Genomic DNA, 22,957 nt, shown 5'->3' with positions numbered 1-22,957 from the left:
TCACAAATGCTTCTTATTAATCTGGATGCCACTCAAGGAGAAAGAGTTGAGTGGCTCAGGAGAGTGTTTTTTGGTGGGTGGTGGTGGTGGTGATGGTGGTGATGGTGGTGGTGGTGGTGGTGGTGTGTGTGTGTTTTCCAGAATTTCATGTGCTGCAGATGTTTGAATGCTCTTCAGTTTAGAGTCAATAATGGAAACCACATGCTTGCCTTTATTTTTGAAATTGTTTTAGTAAGCGCTTGTGAAAATATGGAAAATGTAAACACCCACCAGCACATACAAATATATAATGTGCAAAGAAGCCAGCCTATGAGCAATGAGGGGGTCACAGAGGCATAGGGGTGTGGTAAGCACAAATGACCTGGTGTATGTCCATCTTTAAGTGTGCCAATGAGTCATGACCTAGTTAAAGACAGATTCTGAGGCTGGGTAGAACATTTGCCTCACAGGCATACAGCCCTGGATTGGATGGCTAACATCACGCAAAACCAGTCTGGTGGCATAGGCTTGTGCTACTAGCATTTGCGAGGTAGAGGCAAGAGGAATAGGAGTCCAAGTTCATCTGCAACTATGCAGTCTGCTCTATCCAGATGACGTTGCCTTACAGTTTTCAGTGCTAGTAAAATGTGGGAAGAAAGGGGTTGACAAGTGTCTCTTTTAAGGAGCTAGAAGGGCTTAGTGAGCAAATATTGTGTGTGTGCCTGAAATTTAGCTATACAATGGAATACCATGGTCGGATTAAACTCAGTCTTGGGACTTAGCAAGCCTCGGGTTGGAGGGAAAGGTTACCAGGGAAGTGGATGGAAACAGAATGACAGGAGGAGGTGTAGAATTGCGGTGGCTTAGCCATGGGCAGTTTGGGTTCCTGCTCACTGTTTAAGTAGTATATAACGTGAGTTGTGTGAGTTCGGAGTCTGTGTGATTTCATCCAGAAAAAAAATGGTGACTGTTACAGTACTGACCTCATAGTTTGAAAATACCATTTTATTAATGCTAAGCAATTGGGTACGCTAGGAAAGTTCTCTGCCACTGGGCTGTTACCTTGTGGAAGTCTCATGAGACTCAGGTGAATTTAAGTCATAAGGTAAAATAATGCTTAGCAGGTAATAAGTGCTCAAAATGATTAACTATTTAATTTTGGTTATTATAATTTAATATAATTATAATAATATAATTTATCTTGTATAATATATCACATAAAATATAATTAAAATGCTATAAATTCTAATTTAATAATATTATATGAATGCTGGTAACTGAAGGAAATGTCCATGTGTTTTCTAAAAAAATCTAGCTTGTTATTCATAGATTAAATTCTGGAAATCTATTAGTAGGCATGAAAAAGAAAATAATTATGGCCACTCTGATAATATCATTGACAAAGAGGCATTTTGATATATTTTATGAGACATTTACTGAATATAAATCATGGATTAGAAAACCATTTCAAGATTTTACTTACTCCTGGCTTCGTGTGAGCACAGTTCTCACCTCAATAAAGTGTGAACAGTTACATCTGTCATATCCAACCGTCATGTCGTCCCAGTAGGTGAGAAGCTGAGGTAGAGGCTGACATTTAAGCTTAAGATTTCAAGACCAGTCTAGGTGACATATTGGGACTCTGTCTCGAACCAAAACAAGAACTTCAACTCCCAACCCCCACACTTTAAGAGGCACGAATGTCATAGTCTGATGTCCACAGGGCTGTCACTTATTAGCCCATGTGGCCATGACCATTTTCCTTGACTCCTCCTCCAATGGAGAAAGTATATAGAGCATTCAGCAATGCCACAGACACGAAGCAAATGCCCAGGAAATGACAACATTGCTGTGATATGAAATAGCTTTTTTTTTTAAAAAAATCACAAGGTGTATTAGTTCGTGAGGATGGTTTTCCTGTGCTGTGGTACATGAACTGTTCTTATCATACACCCAACTGTTTCTTCAGAGTTGCTGGCAGTGAGGAATAAGCTTTTTGTCTCTGCACCCCTAATCCCTCACATGCCTCTCCAAGTGACATTGAAAAAGACATAGACTGGGGGGGTAGGGGGGTGGGTGTGGCAGCTCAGCCCCTAGTGATGTCATCAACCCACCCTGGAGTTACTGTTGGAGTTAAGAGACTGCCTCTTTTGGGGAACTGCAGGATTTTGAAATGGTCATAGCTTTGGTGACTTTTTAAAAACCTCTCGTGGAGTCAGTTAAAATTGGAAATTCACAGGTAAATGACAAGTGTCCCCAAGATATGGCTTGTGTCCAGGAGTGGCCCACACAGTTGTTAGTTGATATTAATAGTTCTTGGAGGAGGGTAGGAGCCTGCGCAGGTCACAGCTGAGCCCCAAGCATCACACGTTCTGGTTGTGGACGCACAGCAGCTGCAGTTTGACGTTAGCCAGCACTGCCAGAGCCAGGAACTGCACAAAAACGAACAAACAAACAATCAAAACCAACCCACCAAACAACCAAACAAACCCACCTCTTCTCACCTCTCTTGGAAGAAAATGCTGGCACTGGGCGGGGAGATGTCGAAATTCTCTTTCATATGCCATCCCCAGACTCATTAGCTCTCTCTCTTACTCTCTCCCCCATCCATCTCCTTGACAAGCTTACTGGGAAGAAGGAGTTAATGAGTACACGGTTGTATTTTTTCTCGGCAGAGAAGTACAAGACAGGCTCAGAGCGGGTTGTCATCACTCTTGAACTTTTAGGGGTTCTACAGGTAATCATTAACCCTTTGTGGCATGCCTGAATAAGAAAGATTTTTTCTATCTCCATCAACATCGTGGACTTTTGTTGTTTCAGAGTTTAAATTTAGTAACACTTAGAAAGGAAGCCTTAGGTATGCGTGGTGCTACACTGCCTAGAACACACCCGTGCCTTGATCCGAATGGAGCGTTGTGTGAGAATGTGTGTTCAGCACTTGTGCATAGGTGTGCCCCATGCATCTGTAAGGGAAGGCCAGAGAAGGACCTTGGTGTGTGAACTACTCTACCACTCTCTGCCCTTGAGCAGGGCCTCTCATTGAACTTGGAGTTGGGCTGACAGATGCCAAGGCCTGGCCATCCTCCTCACTCAGTCTCCCACAGCTCTGAGGCTCCAGGCTAAGCCCAGGGTCTTATATGGGTGCTGGGAATTTGAACTCAGAACCTATGCTTCACTTGTAAAATCAGTATTTTTGCCCACTGAGCCAGCTCCCCAGTTCAAACTAGATCATTTTTCTTTTTAAACTCTCTCATATGCAGAAGGAATTAGTCTCCTGTGCCATTTGAGAATACTAAAGTTTAAGAAAAGACGTAACTGGACAAAGGTTTCTAGTAACAAGGCTGGAGCCAGGTCTTTTGATTCCTGCTCGGGGAACTTTGTTTTAAAAAATTATCATTATTAAATCGCAAAACTGGTGACTTGTGCATGCCAGGCAAGGGTGGTACCACTGAGCTATCCTGAAGACTCCAATATTTTTTAGTGCACCAAACATAATGTAAGTTCTCTTTTAATACCTAGAAGGCATAATTCCAACTCTTGAAAGGTGGGTTTTCAAACAATCCCCATGATCAACCTGCTTTCCTGATTTAAAAAAAAAAGTACGTGGGGGTTGGGGGAGGTGTGCTCATGCCACAGCATACGTGTGGAGGTCGAGAGACAACCTTGTGAAGTTGATTCTCCCCTTCCACCTCTATATGGACTCTGGGGTTAGAGCTTAAGTCCTCAGGCTTTTGCCTCAAGTGCATTTGCCCACAGTGTCATCTTGCTGGCCCCTTTCCTATAGTGTGTGTGTCTATGTTTTCAGTGCAGTTTGTGGGTTTCTAGTACTGGGTTTAACATGATGTATTGCTGAGACTTCTGGATGCAATTCTTCTGGGTGTTGAACGCTTGTTGGTTCTGGGCACTGGTTTCTGCAAACTGTAAAATCTAGAATGCTTGGATAGATGGCTCAAGCACTCAGGAGGTAGAGGCAGGAGGATCAGGGCAGTAAGGTCATTTCTTTGTTACCTATCAAGTTCCAGATGAGGCACAGTTAAAAAATATTAAAGCGTTAGATTAAATAGATAAACAGACAAAACACAGATTAAGAAGGAGGATCAGCTCTGTGCTGTAAGGATCATGACCTGTTCTAGCAGGCAGTTTTCCTTAAGAGTCTCCCTTGGTGTTCCCTTCCTGATCTTAGGTTGTGGCCACAGATGATTCTTTCCTAAGCTGGCTTTCTGCTCTCCAGCCCACACTCTTGCTGCAATCGCATGCAGGTTGCTAGTTTGTGGGCAGACTTCCATACATGGTGTGAGGAGCAGACATGACTTCATGCTTTGCCGTAGACGAGAAGAACTGCCAAGGCTCAGGCGCCCCGTTCCCCAAAAGACTTTCTCGGTTTGGAATCCTCTTCTCTGGTGGTGTGGTAACCAGACCACAGGGGATGCTGTGGATCTGGGGGGCAAATTACCTTGCAGATCCCCAAACCTTGTCCTCTAGGATGCTGGAGTCCCCAGGTGCATCTCATAGCCCCACCCACAGCATTTGAAAACATTTTGTTAACACTCTACTGTGACCAACCTTAAGGTAATTTTCAGCCGGGTTTCATGAAGTGTGATCAGTTGTGTTTAGTATGTGGTTTGATTCAGGGGTGGTGTGGGGATGACCCGAAGTTTCTTTAAGGGCATGCTGCTCACAAGCATTCTGAATTAAATTATTCTTTTATTTAAAGATTGTCTGTAATTCCAGTGCCAGGGGGATATGATTATCTCTTCTGACCTCTGTGGGCACCACCAGGCATGCATGTGCTACATAGGCATATGTAGGCAAAACACACATACACATAACATTTAAAAAAATCATTGCAAATTTAAAATAAAAATTTAAATTAGATTTGGGTGTGTGCTCATTCATGGAGGCCAAGAACAGCCTGCAGGAGTCAGCTCTCTCCTTTCACCTTGTCGGTTTCAGGGATCAAATTACTCTTTCATTCTCTCAGCTTACTGGTCTAAACTACTCTTTTGTCCCAGCCCTTGGGATGCGAGGCAGGAGGATTGCTGCAAGTTTGGTGCTAACCTCACTACATAGTGAGATGTTGTTTCAAAGTATGTCATACTCCTCTCACAGAAAATTCAGTTCCCAGCATCCGTGTCCGGTGGTTTACAACTACCTGCATTAAGCTACAGTGGCCGTTGGCTTCCTCGGACATCCTGCACTCATGCCCACATACACACACTTATATATACACACATGCACACACATAGGCAATTAAAAGTAAACTAAATCTTTAAAATGTTCTCTTTTGTGTTGATTGGGCTTGAGTGCCATGATACTTAAGCCCCATGATAGAAGACTCGTCCAGTTTGCAGATCTTTTGTACTCTGTCCCTAGTTTACTATTTCCACCCAAAGGGGTGAAAACAAGGAGACCGGTTTCTCCTTATCCTCGTGGAAGGTATATGCTTGTGTGGACTGCGTGTGCAGTGCATATGTTCCTGTTCACGTGTGCACTTATTACTGGGAGCTTTTCTGTTAATATTTCTGAGGTATTGCATTTAGCTTAATTTATGCACACGTGATCACTGCTTCAACATCACTTCTGAGAGAAACAGAAAAGAGGGAGAGAAACCGGACAGCGTTGATTTGATGATGTAGGCAATCAGGAGAAAGGGAAGGCTGATAGGAGGATGAAGAGAATGGCAAGCAAAGCCAGGCATGCTGCACCCTCTGGTAATGCCAGCCAGTTATTCATGAGGCTGAAACTGGAGGATGGAAAGGTTGGGGGAGCCTGGCCTACAGGATGAGACTCAAACAATCAAAAAAGAAGTGTGTGTGTGTGTGTGTGTGTGTGTGTGTGTGTGTGTGTGTGTGTGTAGAGGGGGAAGACAGACGGGGAGGGGGAAGAGACACAGAGAGAAAGCACAGCCCACCAGGCAATAATCACTTGACTACTAAATTCAGGTCCAATTTTGGTTTAAAAAAAAAAACTTGAGGGACAGTCACATTTAGCATCGAAGCAAATTTCTTGAATATGTCGAATATGTAATGAAAACCTTTTAACCGTTTGGTTTTTTTTTTCCCAATGAACAGCATTTCTACTCCATTTCTATAAAACTTAAGTTAGATTTAGCATGCTAGAACAAATGTTTTCCAGAAGACTCTAGCGCCTTAGTTTCCCTGACTGTGTGTACAGTTGAGACACCAGCAAGTCAAAGCTCCCAGAGGCGGCAGATATGTATTACAGTGCTAATCTCTCTCTCTCTCCACCACCCCCTCCATTAAGTGTGTGTGTGTGTGTGTGCGCGCGCGCGCGCTCACCTACGGCCAGGCACTATTTCACAAGGCGGTTACCAATCTATGCTGATCTGTATGTGCCAAACTCACAGGTTCTCTCTCTCTCTCTCTCTCTCTCTCTCTCTCTCTCTCTCTCTCTCTCTCTCTCTCTCCATAAAGAGTACGTCACGGATAATTTCCTGAAAACTGTATTTGTATTTAAAAGCTCCGATATTCAAAAACAAAACACAACACCACAACAACTTGCCCCTTTATCCAGTCCAGAGCACCTCCCGAACTATCAACTAACTAGGAGCGGGGAAGGTGGGCGTGCCCTCGAGATTCAATTTCTTCGCATACATTCATTTCGGTAGTCAAGGACACATTTCTGGATTTTAGATATCAAGAAGAACGAGTTTGGAGCAGAAATGAGAAAGGCTGCCCGCCTCTGAGGAAATAGCTGAGAAACTCGCGAAAGTTTTAAATCTTTTTTTTCTCCTGTAAGGCACCTGAAAAAAGGGTGCTCGTTTGCTGTAAATCCACCATGCTGTTTGTAGTCTAGGAGAGCAGAACAAACCTTGGGTCCAGATGGCTCCCAAAGTCCTGGATTACAGTCCCAACTTTCTCTCCTCCCCTAGGCTCAACGGACCGTTGCTTAGGCCACTTCTCCAGATTCTGGTACTCCGTAGCCAAAATCCTGCAAGTCTCCTTTAAGAGGAGACAGCACGCCCCTCCTTGTCCCCGCCCAGTCCCCGCCTTTCACACCTTGGGTGGGAAAAGAGAGCGGAGGCGGGGCCTCGGAGAGCAAGCGCTCCTACGGGCTCGGAAGCTGACCGGGGCTCCGGAAGCCAATGAGCAACGGGCCGGGCGGGGCGTAACGCTGTAGTCCAGCAGCCAACGTGGGCCGCTCTCCGCCCGGGGGCCCCAGCGGAGGGGTGTGTGAGGGCGAGCAGCCGGGGCGGGGCCTGGGGCCGCGGGGTTGGACCGCAGCGGGGCTAGCCGCTGATTGTTCGCAGCTCCGAGGCACAGTGCGCTCCGGCCGCTCCGGGACGGTGAGGCGCGTGGGGTCCACGGCTATCAGCTCAAGAGTCCTCCCGGAGGTGCCCGCCTGCGCCACGCGCAGAGACCAAGGCTAAGCGTTCTCAGTCCTCAGCAGCAGCGGCTCTCGGCGTGCGCCCGGGCTCCGAAGGCAACGCGCAACGCGGCGGGAAGGACAAGCAGCGGCGGCCGAGCACTCACCGCTGGACTCTGCAGAGTTCGCCGCGCGCGGGGCTCGGCCCGGATGGGCGCGGGGGTGGCGGTCTCCGCAGGGTGCTGCGAAGCGGCCCGGGCAGAGCGTGCCGGCTAAGCGCAGCGGCCGCGGAGCCGACTGGGGCCGGCCGTCCATGCCCCGGCGCGGAGCCTAGCGCCGAGCGCAACCCGGGCCCGTGGCCGCCGGCACCTCGCAGCCCTCGCTTCCCGGCTTCGCGGCGCGCTCCAGACAAGATGGCGCGGCCGGGTCCGGGAGTGTTCGGGGCCCCGCGCCTTGCGCCTCGCCTTCTGCTCTGGCTGCTGTTGTTGCTATTGCTGCTACTGCAAGGGCCAGAGTCTGCGGTCGCCCAGGCCGGTCCGCGGGCGCCCTGCGCGGCCGCCTGCACTTGCGCCGGGGACTCGCTGGACTGCAGTGGGCGCGGGCTGGCGACGCTGCCCCGGGACATGCCCTCCTGGACGCGGAGCCTGTGAGTATCGCCTTCGCCTCTCATCCTGGCGCTGTCACTAAGACGGGGCTGCGGGTGCTCTCAGCGGGGAAGATAGTGCGCTCTGTGGGCTGGGAGACTTTTGGGTGGCCGGGTGGAGGTCACGCGTGGGGAGCTCGGGAGAGAGGACTATACCTCTGGGGTTTGAAGGTGAGCGTGATTCTGGAGAAGTCTGCCTTGCATCGAGCGTGTGTTTTCGTGAGGATGCAGGGCATGAGGGATCGTGTAGGGGTGACTTGAATGTGTTTCGTGAAGTGTGGAGGCCAGCGAATGTGGGGCGTGGAGGTGAACCACGGGTTTGTGACTTGAAGGTGAGTGAGTGTGCTGTCGAGCGCGAAGTGCGTGTATGTGGGTGTGTGAGTGAAGAGTGGAGGTGAGCGAATTTGTGTGCATGCGAGATAGACGATGGCAGAGTGTGGGAGTCTTGTGTTAGGATCTGTGTGTGTATCTTTTTTCCTGTCTGTTCTGTAACCCAGCCCTTTGGTGTCCTGAGTTCCCTCAACTTAACCTCCAGTTAGTAATGAATGACGGTGACGCTCATCTCCAGTGTTCATTCTATTTATATTATTTATTAGTGAGCGTGTGTTGCAGTCTCCTGATCACCAGAGAATGGTGGCAGCTTGATTTGGCACTGACTAGGGCAAAAGGACCCTGCTCCGGAGAACCCAGAAATCGAAAAGCTTTGAGAGAGTTCTTGGACATGTCTTGAGTGTAGCTGTTCCCTCTTTTCCGCATGGCTGGCATGCACAGGAACTGTGTTCCAGATCCTTTCCTGTCTGTTCCCTGGGGTCCCCTTGGGCTTGATCCACTGGGGTGGGTCTGGTCCCACCCTCGAGTTTCTCTTCCATAAATGGCACAAGTTAGTTGACAAGCTACCTCAGGAGACATTGACAGGGGGTCTGGCTGGCTCTGTCAGTCTGTTTCACCCCACAGAGGTACATTTCTCTGTTGCTGGGATTTGGGCCTATCCGGCGTTGGTGGGATACTTTTTGCAGGACATTTGTCAGGAACAAAAAGACGTTGGATTTCTGTAAATGTAGTGGGATAGAATAGCATTGTTATACTTCAAAAAAAAAAAAAAAGACTTTTGAGTCGAATCTTGCTCAGCTATCAGTAATTAGCATCTCTAGAACTATTAGTACCTTTCAGAAAAAGGCCGAGCTTCAGTAGTCTGCTTCTCACTTGAATGTCTTTCCTAGGACATAAAGAAGTACAGCAGTAGCTTCAGTCATGACATTTGTTGTTTTAAAAAGAGAAAATCAATGACGCAGGCTTTAACTCACACCTGTGGCTTCATTGCTGAAAACCGGGGCCTGACTATCTGACTGTCTTGAAGGAGAGAAGTTAATTCTTTTCTAATAAGGAGACTCTGTGTTCTCAGAATGAGGCCTAGGTCTCTACGTCATCACTTGGGCAGGCTGCTGTGTGAGTTCTGAAGCCAGCTGAGACCCTTTTGCTACTGTTGCTGCCTTTTGCCCCTCCCTCCCCCCAGCGGCTGCTTCCCTTGTGGAATTCACTACTGAAAATACGTGGTCTTAGAGTGGGTTTTAACCCTGTGGCTCTGTCAGTTCCTGGGAGGTGAACACACTATTGCTCTTTGCTGAGATTTTATTTAGTAATAGTTGAGGCAGTTTGAGGTATTTCAGGTTTTTTATTTTCTCATACTTAAGATGGGATTTTTATTATTATGACGATGACGATGATGATGATGATGATGATGATGATGATGATGACATAATAGAACCATGTGGGTAGAGTCAGAATATCTTCTCAAGTGTTCACCTGTTGGGAGATTTGCAAAGCCTGTGTCATGGGTGAACCTGAGGAATGCTCTCAGGTCCTGAACCATACTTCCTGGAGAGAGAGCTCTTATTTGTGCTTGCCTTTTGTCACACGACCCACCTTGCCTTGCCCTTTTTTGGAGTGGAACTCAACTAGTCATTTTTAAGCTTTTGGTTGCCTACAAGTGACAATTCACACAGCATAAATACCTTTAAAATTGCAGTCTCTCTTACTCACACAATTTAATGATCAATAAATACCAGACTAGGTATTTTGGGCTTCAGGAGCTATGACTCTACTGAAGATGGTTTTAATGGATTAGTTTTAAGATTCAAGGAGTTTGGGTTCTGGGTTAGTATGTGGTGACTTGGGCGAGTGTGCTTGAGCTCTCTCTCTCTCTCTTTCTCTCTCTCTCTCTCTCTCTCTCTCTCTCTCACACACACACACACACACACACACGGGAGGAGGGCTTTGAAGAATACTTACAAGTTTGTTTTATTTCTGCTTAAAGTGCAATCAAGTGTGAATTGTCTCCTAACCTTCATATTTCTCAAAATATTTCCCCTGCTGATACTGAGGGTTGAGCCTAGGTCCGGAGCATGCTAGGCGCTCAGCTCCTTCTGAACTGTATCTCCAAGACCAGCGCCTTCCTTTTAAACCATTGCCTTTATCTCGGCAGGGTAGCAGTGGAGAAAGTCTCCGTGTATGATACAATGAAGTATCTTGCATTTTCACTGGATTTACACCTTTTAAGGTCATTGTGTCTAGAAAATGCTTCGAGCTGGTTTATAAGCCTGTGAAGTAGATTTACAGCAGCCTGCTCAAACAGTTCCAGGCTGCAGGTTTGCGATAGCAAGAGTCCTGGGCTTATCGGTTCCTCCCATTTTTGTAAACAGTACATATCTACTTTTGGAGTTGTCCTTAGGCCAAGTGTAGAGAAGCTAAAAGTTTTTAATAGTGAATAAAAATTTAGTGTGAGTAAAAAAATGGAGGGTAGCATCACCAGCATCGATGGAGGGGATCTCCAAGGCTGAGGATAATCATATTCTTTATGGCTAGAGAGGTGGAGCCTAACCGAGTGGCCTGTCCTGTTGCATAGGTGAGATCGGCATGGTCCAATCAGAACACTCACAAGTAGCGCCACACACCTCCCAGAACCTTACAAGAGGCTGAACTTCTTAGAACTTAGGTGTTTGTTTTCCTTGAAACTATTTTTGAGAGCATGATTTCAGAAGCTCTTTAAAAACTATTATAGATTTACTTTAGACTGTTTCTCACCTGTCTAAATTAGAGCAGAGAGTTTAGTTACAAAATATGTTGCTGTTAACGTTCTGAGAGGTAACTGATGGCCTCTTGGGAGTGGGAGGTAGGCAGGCTCAGGAGGGCAGTTCTCGGATTCTTGTTCAGTGGAGGAATGGGACAGGGATTCAAAAGCAAGGGCCTTTAGGAAAGGGCACCAAATGTAGTCATCCTGAGGCCCGGTAGTGAGTGTGGATTGGTTTGCTTCTCTTGTATTATGTGTTTGCAGTATCAGGTTGGCTGGCTCAAATCTAGCTTTGCTGGTTTAAGTGGTGGTTAAGGCTACATTAGGCAATATGTATTCTGTGCTTTCACTGGAGAGTTGGGAAACCAGGACAGCCCCTGTCTGTCTGATTCTACAGCTGCGCTTCAAGGGCTAGGTGTGCGAAGTGTTGTGAATTAAGGTTCTGGAAATTACTTTCTATCTTAGGCAAGTCAGATGACCCAATCCTTTCAGAATCCAAACTGCTATGTGTGTGTGTGTGTGTGTGTGTGTGTGTGTGTGTGTGTGTGTGTGTGTGTGCATGTGCGTGCGCGAGTGTGCAGGCTTGCATGTTTACATGAAGTACCCAGCTGGTTCACAGTCCCTCCTTACCCGTTCTTTCGCTTTTGTCTCATGTCACTTTAAGAGCTCAGCAGACCTTGAGCTTGTTTCGATTTGGGGTCGGAGGTTGTTTGAGGTAGAGATGGATTTATTTATTTTGTGGTGCTAGGGATCTGAACTCACTGCCTGGGACATGCTAAACAACTGTGCTTTCCTGCTGAGGAGCTCCACCCCCAGCCCTACAGATAGATCTTGAGGGTACTTGCACCTTTCAAAGTTTTCTCTGCTATGAGACCATGTTGAAAAGATCTGTAAGGATGATTGAACCCAAGGCTTTGCATACTCTTAGGCAAGAGGTCTATTAACTGAGCCATATCCTCATCACATTGTCCCCCTTCGAGGCACTATTTTAAGAATCAGTGCACTCATCTTGTTCTATAATTACATATAGTTACTAGATTTCACAAACTTTGGACTTCTGAGTGTATTATAGGCAGTAATTCTTGGCACGGTCTTGAGAAGGCTGGGGACAGTGCAGAATGCGGTGTTCAGAGCTTCTTTCTGTCCCATGTCCCCGTGTGCCTGCTCTCCAGCCTCCTCCCTGTTTGGCTAATTATCTCTCCTGGGTTCCCTGGGCTGCTTCCCTGACCAGTTGGGTTGCCCTCTGGCTGACCTTTTTCCCTGTCAGGCTCTATGCTCACAGTGAAAGAGTCTCTTCCCTTCTCTGTGTTTCCGTGGTACGGACAGAAATGCCCCAGAGCTGGCTAGAGGCTAGTGAGACACCTGGCTCTGGAATATGCACCTGCCCGGAAGAGAGAGAGGTCTGTGAGATAGGAAAGCCAGACTGTGGCTGCTAAAAGTAGCCTATGGCTTTTTAAAAGTGAGAGGGAAATCCAGAGGAGGGATTCATTGACTTGAAAGTTGCTGTAAGCAGTAAGAATGGTGATGGTTTTGATGTTTGTCATTCCCTTCCTTGTCCTCCTTCTTCCTCTCTCTCCTCTTTTCCCTCATTTGTTTAAAACATAAAAGGGATTCCTCTTGCTTACCCTATAAGTTAGTTGCAAGACTGAGTTTTCTGGGTAAGTCTAACTTTCAGCTAGTTTTGATCAGCTTGGTGACATTTACTCACTGGGGACCTTCCCCCTCCTCAGCAGTCACAGTTTGAAACCCTGGGCAGCTTTCAGAAGAGAACAGGACTTTGGGCTGTGCTAATATCCAGAGTTGATTACAATGGGTGCTCTTTCCAAGGTTAAAGCTTTGTCTTGAGACAAGAGGGAGAAAGGGGTGGAGGGAAAAAGTCCCAGGCTGAGGAAGAAAAATATGCAAAAATCTCAATCGGTGCCTGGCCTATGGGAGGTGTGGGGATCATTAGTGCTAGGCTTGAAGCTTAGGCGGCGTGGTATGGGACCAGTGGGGGCCATGAAGGGTGGACTTCCTTACTTCAGTTCTTGCTCTGTGCGGGTAACGGTCTAGTTCTCTTCTGCTGCTGTGTCTAGTAACGTTGCACATTTGGTTCTGTCTCCTTATGGACCTCGTTGAGGACCAGAGGTTAAACTTTGTACAGTGGAAATCACATTCATTTATTTAGTCCAAGTATTTTATGTACTAATGAAAATTTCAGTTTTTCACCAGTTAAATTGCAAACTGCTGGTCTGTGCCCACACTTTCTTGTGGGCATTCTTTTTCTCAGGTAAGAGCTTTATGCTTTATGTTTCGATGCTGTCATGTTTTGTGTAATTCAGGGCTTCGTTTGTTGGTTTAAAAATACTTATTTTGGTTATTTTAAATTATGTGGGTGCCTGAGTGTCTGCCTGTGGGGTATATACCCACAAGTGCAGGTGTTCCCTGGATGCCAAAGGGGTTGGATTCTCTTGGAGCTGACGTCACAGGCAGTTATGAGCTGCCTGGTCTGGGCGCTAGAAACTGAATACAGGCCTTCCAACAGAGTAGTAGAAAGTACATTCAAGAGCTCAGCTTTCTCTCCGGCCTTTATCATCTGTTCTTCTGACCCAAACACATGTTGCACAGTTCCACAATTTGCTGATAGAAGCTGTTCTATTTTTTTTTTCAAAAGTGGTTTCTTCCTTTCCCTGGGTCTTGTGCTCTTTGATTCCCTGCCTTGTTCTGTGCATCCTCTCTAAATGGGCATTGGGTCCTTATGACCTGGTGTCTGATTAGTGGGGTGGATGGGAATGGTGTGAATGGAACTTCCTTTATACATGTTGGTGCCTTCCACCTTTCAGGGCTCCTGGGGTGGTGGTGGGGGCACCTGGCGCCACCCTTCACTTCAAGGTCTGTTTCTGGTATCTCTACTCTCCAGCCCTCTGCCACTGTTTCTTTCAAGGGAATGACAGTACCCTATCTTGTAACTGCCGTGAGGACAGTTCAATTGTGCATGTGTGCTGTTGCTTCCTCTGTGGACTTCACCAGTTGCAGGTTAAGGTGGCAGTACCTCAGACCTTGCATCCGTTCTCATGACTAGTCCCTCCAAGCTGCATTTCCCAGTGACGAAGGGTTCTCCTGGGGAAGGTTTACTTTTCAGATAGGAGGGAATCTTAAGGTGTGGGAGCATCGCATGACTGGTGAGCCGGGTCTCGTGCTTCAGCAGCTGTTTTGGTGGTTCAGGAAAAGCTGCAACAGGTAGACTTCGTGTGCCTGGGGACTCTCAGTTGAATAGGCAGGAAGCTGTACACAGTTGCAGTCAATTATACAATTAGCAAAAATTGTTGAGGTAGTTTAAAATCTATTCCAGTTGTACAAATACTGCCTATGTAGCATTATTCTTTGGGGAAGGTGCATGGGAAAAAGCAGGGAAGTGAGAAGTTCTTAAGCCAATCACTTTATCCCCTTGTTTCTCAAGGTTTCATTGAAATTGAGCTCTCCCTGAACACAGTCCTCAGTAGCTTGGAAGAATGCAGGTGTGCTCTAACAGATGAGGTTAGGTTACGGCCTGTGGGGCTGGCTGATCCTCACTGCTTACCCACCTCTGTTTGGAAAGACCTGGAGGAGAGGAGGTGGGAGGGGAGACAGTTATGGGTTGAAGGCAGATAACAAGTTTCATTTGCTTTGGTCTGTTTACAACCGCGTGGTAACTTGAAGGTGGCACAGACAGCAAATGCAGGGCCATCTGAGGACCTGGCAAGGATGCCCCTTGAAAAGCCGTTGGCTGTTGCTCCTGGTGCACCTGTCCGTGAGTCCTTTCCCTTGTGAATGGCCATGGTTCACAGCCTTGCCCACCTGAACGGCTGCGATTGTTTGCACCCTTATTACTATTTAATCTAACCCAACCGGTAAGGCCCATTGTGCTAACAACCAGTCCGTTCATCTCCTTGAGGCCTGGATTCATCGCTGCTTCCTTGTGAACCAGGATACCGGTTCCAATCACCGCTCCTAGAGTTTGTTTTGGCAAACGACAAGAAAGCACGATCTGTCTTTAGGTCTTTGTGATGCATACGACTCTTTCCTTTTAGGGTATTGGGGATGAAAGAGTGAGTACCATTTTTTTCCCCACAAGCAACCCTGTCCCACTCTTTTAAGAGCTGGGTTAAGAAGCGAAGGTAATCCTGGCAGTTTGTCTTCCCTAACTTCTTTGTGCAGCAGCAAGCGGTTGCCCCCAACCCCACTCCCTGCCTGTCCTTTAGCTGTTCAAATAATTCACTGCTCAGCTCTCCACTGGTAAACTCTTCTGGGTTACCTACTTGATGATGGCTGTTAGGGACCATTAGAACTGAGCTTCTGAACATCTAGGTAGCACTAGATCCTGTGGTACCAGTACTCTACGTTTGAAAGCATTTGCATCCGAAAAACTTGTACTTTGGGTTGGCCCACAGGAAAGGGCTGTGAAAACTGTCCGCTGACTGCAACGAAGCCTGTTGCTGAGAGAACGTTTTTAATTCTTGTGAGATGATTGGAAAGATTGGCCTTAAAACCAATTCTGAGTGAAGGAAATGTTTGCCGCACAGCCTCCGTTATTGTAGGGGGTTTTCTTCTTACCATTATCTTATAAGGGAAGACAAGTGGACAGTGAATTAACGATGTCATGAACTCTGAAACTGTCAGCCACCTTCAATAACTGTCAACTCACAGCCCGTCCCATAGGCTCCATGCTCCAATACTCGTTCTCCTTCTACAGTTTTTAAAGAAGTAAGTCCGAAGCATGCCGTTTTATGTTTAAGTGTGTAGGACTTTGGTTTAACAGGTTTTGGGGGACATACTCACGTGGTAACTCTTCACTAAAAGACGACTTTAAGAAGTATGAACATGGACAAGTTCTGAAAAATAATGAACTTGTTTTCTAAAGGAAACTTTGACAAAAGTATTTACAGGGTGCTTTCTGAGCGCATATTTCATGCATTCTGTTTTTTATATTCTCAAATTATATGTTATTTTTTCCCTACCTTTGGTTTTGTTGAGGGAGGGTGTTTAAAAAGTTGTTAGGACCTGAGCTGCTCCTGATCAGGTTGTACAAGTCCCAGTAGTTTTCTTCTTTCTCAGTAGATTGGTAATCGAGAGGTCTCTTCCAAGCTATTATTATATTAGTATCTATTAGCAAGCAGATATAATTACAATGGGTCATTTAAAAGTGGCCTTTTAGATATTATTATTATTTAATGTAGAGATAATTAGCCGGTTGGTTGTAGCTAAGTCTTGAATCTGAATCGAGTTAACTCCTGTTTACTTTGCAGGGCCTGACCCTCCAGCTGTGTCTACTTGAGTCTGCTTTAAATAGAGTTAGAGGCACCCTATAAGAAAATCCCCCAAAAGCTCAGAGCCAGCTTCCTGGAACCCTCTGGGCTCCTTTTAGCCTCACACAGATTAGAACAATGCTTCCTCCTCCTTGGTACTTTGCAGTTTGTGTTGTAGAAGTTCTTGGCTCTGTTTCTCTGTTGTCTCTCCGTTGATTGGAGGAATCTCTTTAAAATAGAGCTGATGATTTTCATATTCTGTCTGTGAAAACCTAATTCTAGGTAAATTATATAGTGTTAGGTGGTTTAAAAACCCATCCTGCACGTGTCATTTTTAAGCTCGCAGACTCAGTCAAGCATAATTAAACCACTGTCATATTTGATTAGATACCATTTACAGTGAATCCTCTATTTACAAAAAAAAAAAAAAGAGTTTGAGAAAAACTTATAGGCAGGAGAACTAAATGTGAGGGTCTGAATGTGACTTTACATTCTGTTTGCAGATTGGGATGTGTGGTACCCTGGTTCAGCTTCATGCTCATATGGAGTTTTCATTTTGTTTTTGACTAAAGTAATTCTGTGTGTGTCTGTGACTTCCTTTCTCCACCTGGGACAGTGTGAGTTTCTGGCACATGAGTGCCTAGTGTTTGCAAAACTTTATAAACAGCCAGAAGAGCTCGTAGCTTCCAGGAAGTGGGTTGTTGATGCAACCGAGTGATGGATGCTGAGGCCGATACACAAGTGGGGGGATTGTCCGCTCCTCCTCAGGAGAGGAGAGCCAGAGACCAAGCCAGACTGAATCTCTACTAGCTATCAGGGCTACCTCACTCCAGTTCACTGCTTTCTCAGACCCAGTGTCTGTCTTGTCCACAGGTAACCTGTCCTCATGGAAGAGGCTCTCTCTGCTTTACCCAAGAGAAAACCCAGAAATTCTGATAAGATTTTCATTTTGTATTTGAAATACTGTGTGTGTGTGTGTGTGTGTGTGTGTGTGTGTGTGTGTGTATGTGCGTGTGTGCGTGTGCAGCGCGTGGGTTCGGTTGTGCCCATGGATCCCAGAAGCCGGTGTCAGATGCCTTGGGGCCGGAGCTGCAGGTGGTTCTGAGCCTCCCAGCATGGGTGCTGGAGTTCCAAGTCTGGGCCTCATGGTTGAACAAGTGCTCCTAATCACTGAGCTATCTCTCCCGAGAAAATTTCTAGATTATTTCATAAGTCTGTTTGAAATAATATTTGGGAACAGTTTAATTATGTTAAGTCTGGGCCCACAATGAAAAGTGACTCCTCCTCAAGATTAGTTAATGACCTGGAGTCTGTGGAACTTTGTTGCATGTTCTTACATTTTCTTGCTCTTTGTTTGTTTGTTCTGGAGACAAGGTCTCCACTGTGTAGCCCAGGCTGGCCTTGAACTCACAGCTGTCCTTAGGTCTCAGTCACTTTAAGTGCTAGCATTGCAAGTATGGACCACTGGGCCTGGGCCTGAAAACAAAACAAACAAACAAACAAAACCCGCAAAAACTCCCCAAAACCAAACAACAAAGTGTTTAAAAAATTGAAGATGTAAATTTGCAGCTTCCATAGCTTTCTTTGGGCCAGAAGGAAACAGGAGGTAAGGCTGGGCCCCCTTCTGAAACACTTGTGTGTGAAGTCTTGGTACTTAGTACATCTTTCCAGAGGAGAGGAGCCCAGAGCCTTAGGAATGTCTTAAAGAAGTTCTTGACTGACTGGGGAGGGAGACTACTGACTGAGTTTCTAAAGCTGTGGCTGATAAGAATGTGGCAGTATGGAAACTAGTTTGTGGCTGAGTCTCCGCAGGCCTCCGTGCTGTCCTGGCTCTGCCATTGAAGGGCAGTGTGACCTTGGGCTGGTCACCTACTTCCCTATCTGTAAGAGACTTAAGACTTACCAATTTCATTTTAGGTTATGATTCTGGCTAGTGGAAGCGAAGAGGGAGTAACTTACTGTTTATCGGATTTACTGGTAGGAGAGTGAGTGGGTCTGTGTATGGGGTGCTTAGTTGAAAGTACTCTGGCTTCTCTGCACAGGTAGATCTACCCAGGACAGACAAAGGAGAAATGGAGCTTGGGGGGGGGGCGCAGTTAGGGACCCTTCACTGAGCCTTTGTTATTACCAAGGAGCAGCAAATAGTGCCTTTGAAAGCACAGGTAGACTGTTCCCAGTCTGAAAGTCCAAAATACTTAGAATTGGACAGTTTTTGAGCACGAACATGGCACAAGTGGAAAACCCCATCTTGGGAACTTGGTTTTCAGGTACAAGAGTATTAACATTTGTGTATAAAGTTGCCTGGAGGCTATGTGTGTAAGGCGTATATGAATCATGAATGAATTCACGTTTAGACTCGGGTAGCATCCTCATGTAAATAGCTCAGAACTTTAAAAAAATCTGAGATTGGGAAAACTGTGGCCCTGCACATTCCAGAAAAAAAGGATTCTGGGCCAAAGAAAACTATGGGACCTGCAAACTTGGTACCTCTGACTTAGCTTTTTAGGAACGAGAGCTTTAGAGAAAAGGCAAGCAGTTACAGGATCATTTTAATAGGGTTTTCTTAGGACTACTGAGGGCCACGGATGGAGTCGTTGCATCAGGGGAGTTGTCCCCAGACTGGTAATCTTTCAGCTCTGAGGGCTGAGAGTACAGATTCGGTAGCAACAGCTGCAAGGAAGGACACACCCACAGCTCTGTGCTTTGGAGCCAGCTTGCCCTAGGTTATATGCATGAGCATGGCTGATTCTGAGTGGCTTTAAGCCATTTTCCCAGGGAGCTTTTCCTTTCAGTGTGCCTTTCAGTGTGGATTCTCAGCAGCCTGACTTGTACAGCTCAGAGACTTCTTTCTCCAATTTTTGAATTGCTCTCCCTTTTTAAAAAACTGCCTAACTTGTTTAGTGCATTATTTTTGTTGTTCAATGGGTACCAAATTTACCATCTATGGGTTGGTTTCCTTCTGGTATAACATTGTTTTTGGAAAAATCTAGATTTAGGAGTTCTGTGAAGAACCTAGTAGCTTTTGTTTTCCGTGTTCTTTTTTTAAACAATTATTTGTGTTTATTTGTGTGTACGTGTTCTTGTTTCTGTGTGCGTGGATGTAGGTGTGGGGGAGTCTGGAGGCCAGTGTTGGGTGTCTTTCCTCTATGGCTCCCCACTTTATTTTGAAGTGTTCTGTCACTGAAACTGAAGCTCATCCTTTAGTCTAGCTTGGGTGGCCAAAGTCTTCTTTCACAAGCCGGTGCTGAGGTTAGACACATGCTTCCTTATCCAGTAAAGTATGTGGGTGTGGAGCTCTGAACTCAGGTCCCTGTGCACACAGCATGCATTTAGCTGCTAAGCTATTTCTGCAGCCCGTTTTCTGAGCCCTTCACAGCCACCTTCCCTCTATGGCATTTGTCATCTTCACTGGAGATTCTGGGACTTTTCCTTTCATGCAGTTTTTACTTGTATGTTTTCACGAGATGGGACCTCAGGGTATTTTTCTGTTCTCTTCCTTTAAGCGTGCTTCTGGGAGTTGGCACTTTGTTTAGGGCTGCGACCTGAATGGAGTGAAGTTGGAGACCAGGTAGTGGTGTTTCGAACCTCTTGATATAAGTATAGCAGGAATTAGAGACAACATTAGGACGGAATAGTCCAAAAACCTACTTAAAAAAAAATCTCATTAAGAGCCGAGGAGATAGCTTAGTTATTAACATGCACGAGATCCTGTGTTTCATCTCCAGAATGCATGTAACAAAATCCAAGCCCAATGGTTTGCACCTGAAATCCCAGTGCTAGGAGGGCAGAGACAGGCAGATCCCTGGGCTCCCTGGGCAGCCATCTTAGTCTTCTTAATGATTGACAGACCAGCAAGAGAGTGTGTTTCCTGTCTCAAGAAGGAAAGGTCAGGTGGTACCTAATGACACATGATGTTGTCTTCTCACCTGTACATGTACATGTGTACTCCCTCCCACACATGTACACACATGACACAGGTGTAGCTGTATACGTGTGCGGCCTTACATCTGTGGTTTCAGCACTGGGGAGCTGAAGAATTAGGAGTTCAATATAGACTGAGGTCCAAGTCAGTCTGGACTGTATTTGATATTGTCTAAGCAAACAAACAAAAACAAATCAAAAGGCAGCCCTTCTGTTGTGTTGTTTAAGATAAAAATAGCTCAAATGATTTTCCCACCCCTCCATGAGCTTAATATAGAGTGCCATTTTCTGTTACTCCTGTCCTGTGTCCTTCCGTGTCTTTACCATTTGTGTCTAATCTTCTCCTATAGGATTCTCAGTCCTATTAGGCAACTTTTCACCTCACTTAGTGTGGAAAGCCATAGGAACTGATTGCTTCAGGCCGGCCTGTGTAGAGGACTGAAGGCACACGGTGTGGGGTTTAGCTGTGAGATATGGCCGTGTGTAGGAACTGTGTTGCCCTCATAACCCACTGAGGTAAAGGGGTGACAGTGTGTGTAGGAACTGTTTGCCCTCATAACCCACTGAGGTAAAGGGGTGACAGTGCCCTTCCTCGGGTGGGGAGCAGTGCTTCTTAGCTTGCAGTCAGGACTTGGCTTGTGTGTCAGAGAGAACCTTTGGAGAGAATCTCGGACATGAAACAAACATTACATCAAGTGCCCTTTCCCTCCTCCTCCTCCTCTTTCTACATTCTGCTTGAGAACCACTTCAAAGAATCAGATGTGCTGGTGCCCCAAGCCGCACAGTTCCTGTTCAAGAATTTGGAGATATAATTGAAAACAAACTGTTGAGCAGAGCAGATCTAGGCAAGTTCTAGCTTTGAGGGAGAAGGGAATTCCAAGTTCTTCCTCTATTTGGAGCTGGTGTCTCAGAACACTTGTTCTGTAGATGAATCATCGGTGAACTCTACATCTGGGAGTTATATGTTGGGAAATGGCATTCTTTTTAAATGTAGAAGAAACATAAAAGCTTCAAGTTACAGAGTTTAAAAAAGAAACCAACCTGACATTGATGTGAAAGCAGCAGATTGGCCGCGAGAGTGTGGTTCTTAAATCGAATGTCCAGGTCTGGAAGCAGCGCCACAGCTAACTTATGGGGACCCCTGTCCTTTGTTTTAGGGCAGATGACATTTAAGAAACATCACAGACACCAGCTATTCAGAATCGTTCGTCATAGCAAGTGTGACTTCAGAGTGTGACTTACCTAAACAGTTGTTTTGTGCTTCTTAAGTCAGTTCAGCTTCCGTTTGCCGGTGACCGTTCTAGAGCATCCATTGGTTCAGGCTCTATGAGATGAACACTCACTGTCATCCGTGAGCTTCACGTCATACACAGGCTGTGGTTGTGAGATAAAGCAGTCTGTAGGTCTCTGATTAAGAGCGGCACCCCTGGAATGTAGCTGCGTTTGTCTGAGGGACCGTGGACAACTTGTTTTCTCTCTGCCTCAGTTTTTCCTTACCTAAAATGAGGATGACTAAAGTACCCACCTTATTGAGATGGTTTAAGGACAAATGCCTGACACGTGGTGGAAGCCCGTAGAGATGTACCAGTTTGTTTTTATAGCAGGATACACGGTGCTAACTAATTTATCACCGTGTTGAAGTATATCATGGATTTTTATACACCAAGTCCAGGGTTGGTAAAGGATTGGTCAGGGCCTGGCAGTAGCTGGAGTTAGAAGTCTAGTGTGCTTACACACGGTCATAACAGAAAAAACACTGTAAGACAGGTCCTGGCCCTTGCATTCTTTTCAGGTCTGAGTTCCTTGAGGCCAGTCACTGGCCCCTCTGCTCTTGAGTGGTCCAAATTGCCCAGTTGTGGCTTACAGTTGGTGCTTTATTAATGGGGTCTGAAATGTGATTCTGGAGTACATGCTTCTTCCTGGGCTGGTTTGTGCTTTGCCTCTTTGGTGAGGAGGTGGTAGCAGGCACATATGCCTTGCCATCTGTTGTTTATTGTTTCTGTTACGTTGTGGTTTGTGTCCCTGTTGCGTGTTTCTTTGGTTTCTGGAGCAACTGCCAATATTATATGCTTGGGGATCAAAAAAAGTAAACTATTTATAAACAGTAAAGTATCCTTGGGTTTGGAAAGTGTTTTTCTCAAATGCGTGTATATTTGGTGGCTTTATTATAATCTCACTGATGTATCATTAGACAGTTTGCAGATTGAGGCTCGTTTAAAAGATGGGCAAGTCAGAGTCCAGCCTTGTGTAACCAGCACACAAACAGCCCTGGTGATAAGGCCCCGGTGTTAACGCTGACCCGAGTGGTGTATTTTTAACTCAAGAACATATAAACAGTTTAGCCTGCTGATGGAGTTTATACTTGCCTGAAATCCTTGGCATGCCCAGGGCTGGGTGGTGCTGGGGAATACATGTGGTCTTAGGAGAATGCTGCGACCAGCAGCTACCCATGGCCCCCAACCTTTCATTTTAGAAGGAGGAATGCAGAGATGGAAAGAACGAAGGGACATGCTGGTTGCTGATTTTGTATGGTACATTTTACATTGAACTTTAAAAAGTACCTTTTCTCTGTGTTGTGTAGGCGTGAGGTGAGGGTGGAGAGCTGTTGACTCGCATCTTGTCCATGCTTTCTCCCCTCCCCTCTTAAGCCACAAGGGGTCTTTGCAGAGTCGCAAATTAGAATAGACTTCTGCTGCAGGCTGTCCCCTCACTCTTGAGCTTCACAGTGCTTTCCTAGCTGGTTCCAGCTGCCTGTGC

At 46.0% G+C, this 22,957-nt stretch overlaps 1 protein-coding gene and 1 long non-coding RNA gene across 2 annotated transcripts in view; both read left to right on the top strand.

Annotated features, from left to right (window-relative positions):
- Positions 1 to 7,237: 7,237 nt before the first annotated feature.
- Positions 7,238 to 22,957, top strand: part of Lrig1 (leucine-rich repeats and immunoglobulin-like domains 1) — a 100,497-nt gene continuing 84,777 nt past the window's right edge. The window contains exon 1 of the mRNA NM_001427801.1: positions 7,238 to 7,951. Within this exon, the coding sequence (NP_001414730.1) occupies positions 7,719 to 7,951 (233 nt within the window). The 5' untranslated portion in view covers positions 7,238 to 7,718. The remainder of the gene's footprint in view (positions 7,952 to 22,957) is intronic.
- Positions 9,750 to 22,957, top strand: part of LOC134486819 (uncharacterized) — a 30,823-nt gene continuing 17,615 nt past the window's right edge. The window contains exon 1 of the long non-coding RNA XR_010066223.1: positions 9,750 to 22,731. This is a non-coding gene — a long non-coding RNA (uncharacterized LOC134486819). The remainder of the gene's footprint in view (positions 22,732 to 22,957) is intronic.

This window comes from Rattus norvegicus, chromosome 4, assembly GCF_036323735.1.
Source record: "Rattus norvegicus strain BN/NHsdMcwi chromosome 4, GRCr8, whole genome shotgun sequence".
NCBI lineage: Eukaryota > Metazoa > Chordata > Mammalia > Rodentia > Muridae > Rattus > Rattus norvegicus.
Note: the sequence above shows the minus strand (reverse complement) of the source record. Positions and strands in the feature narration are given on the sequence as shown.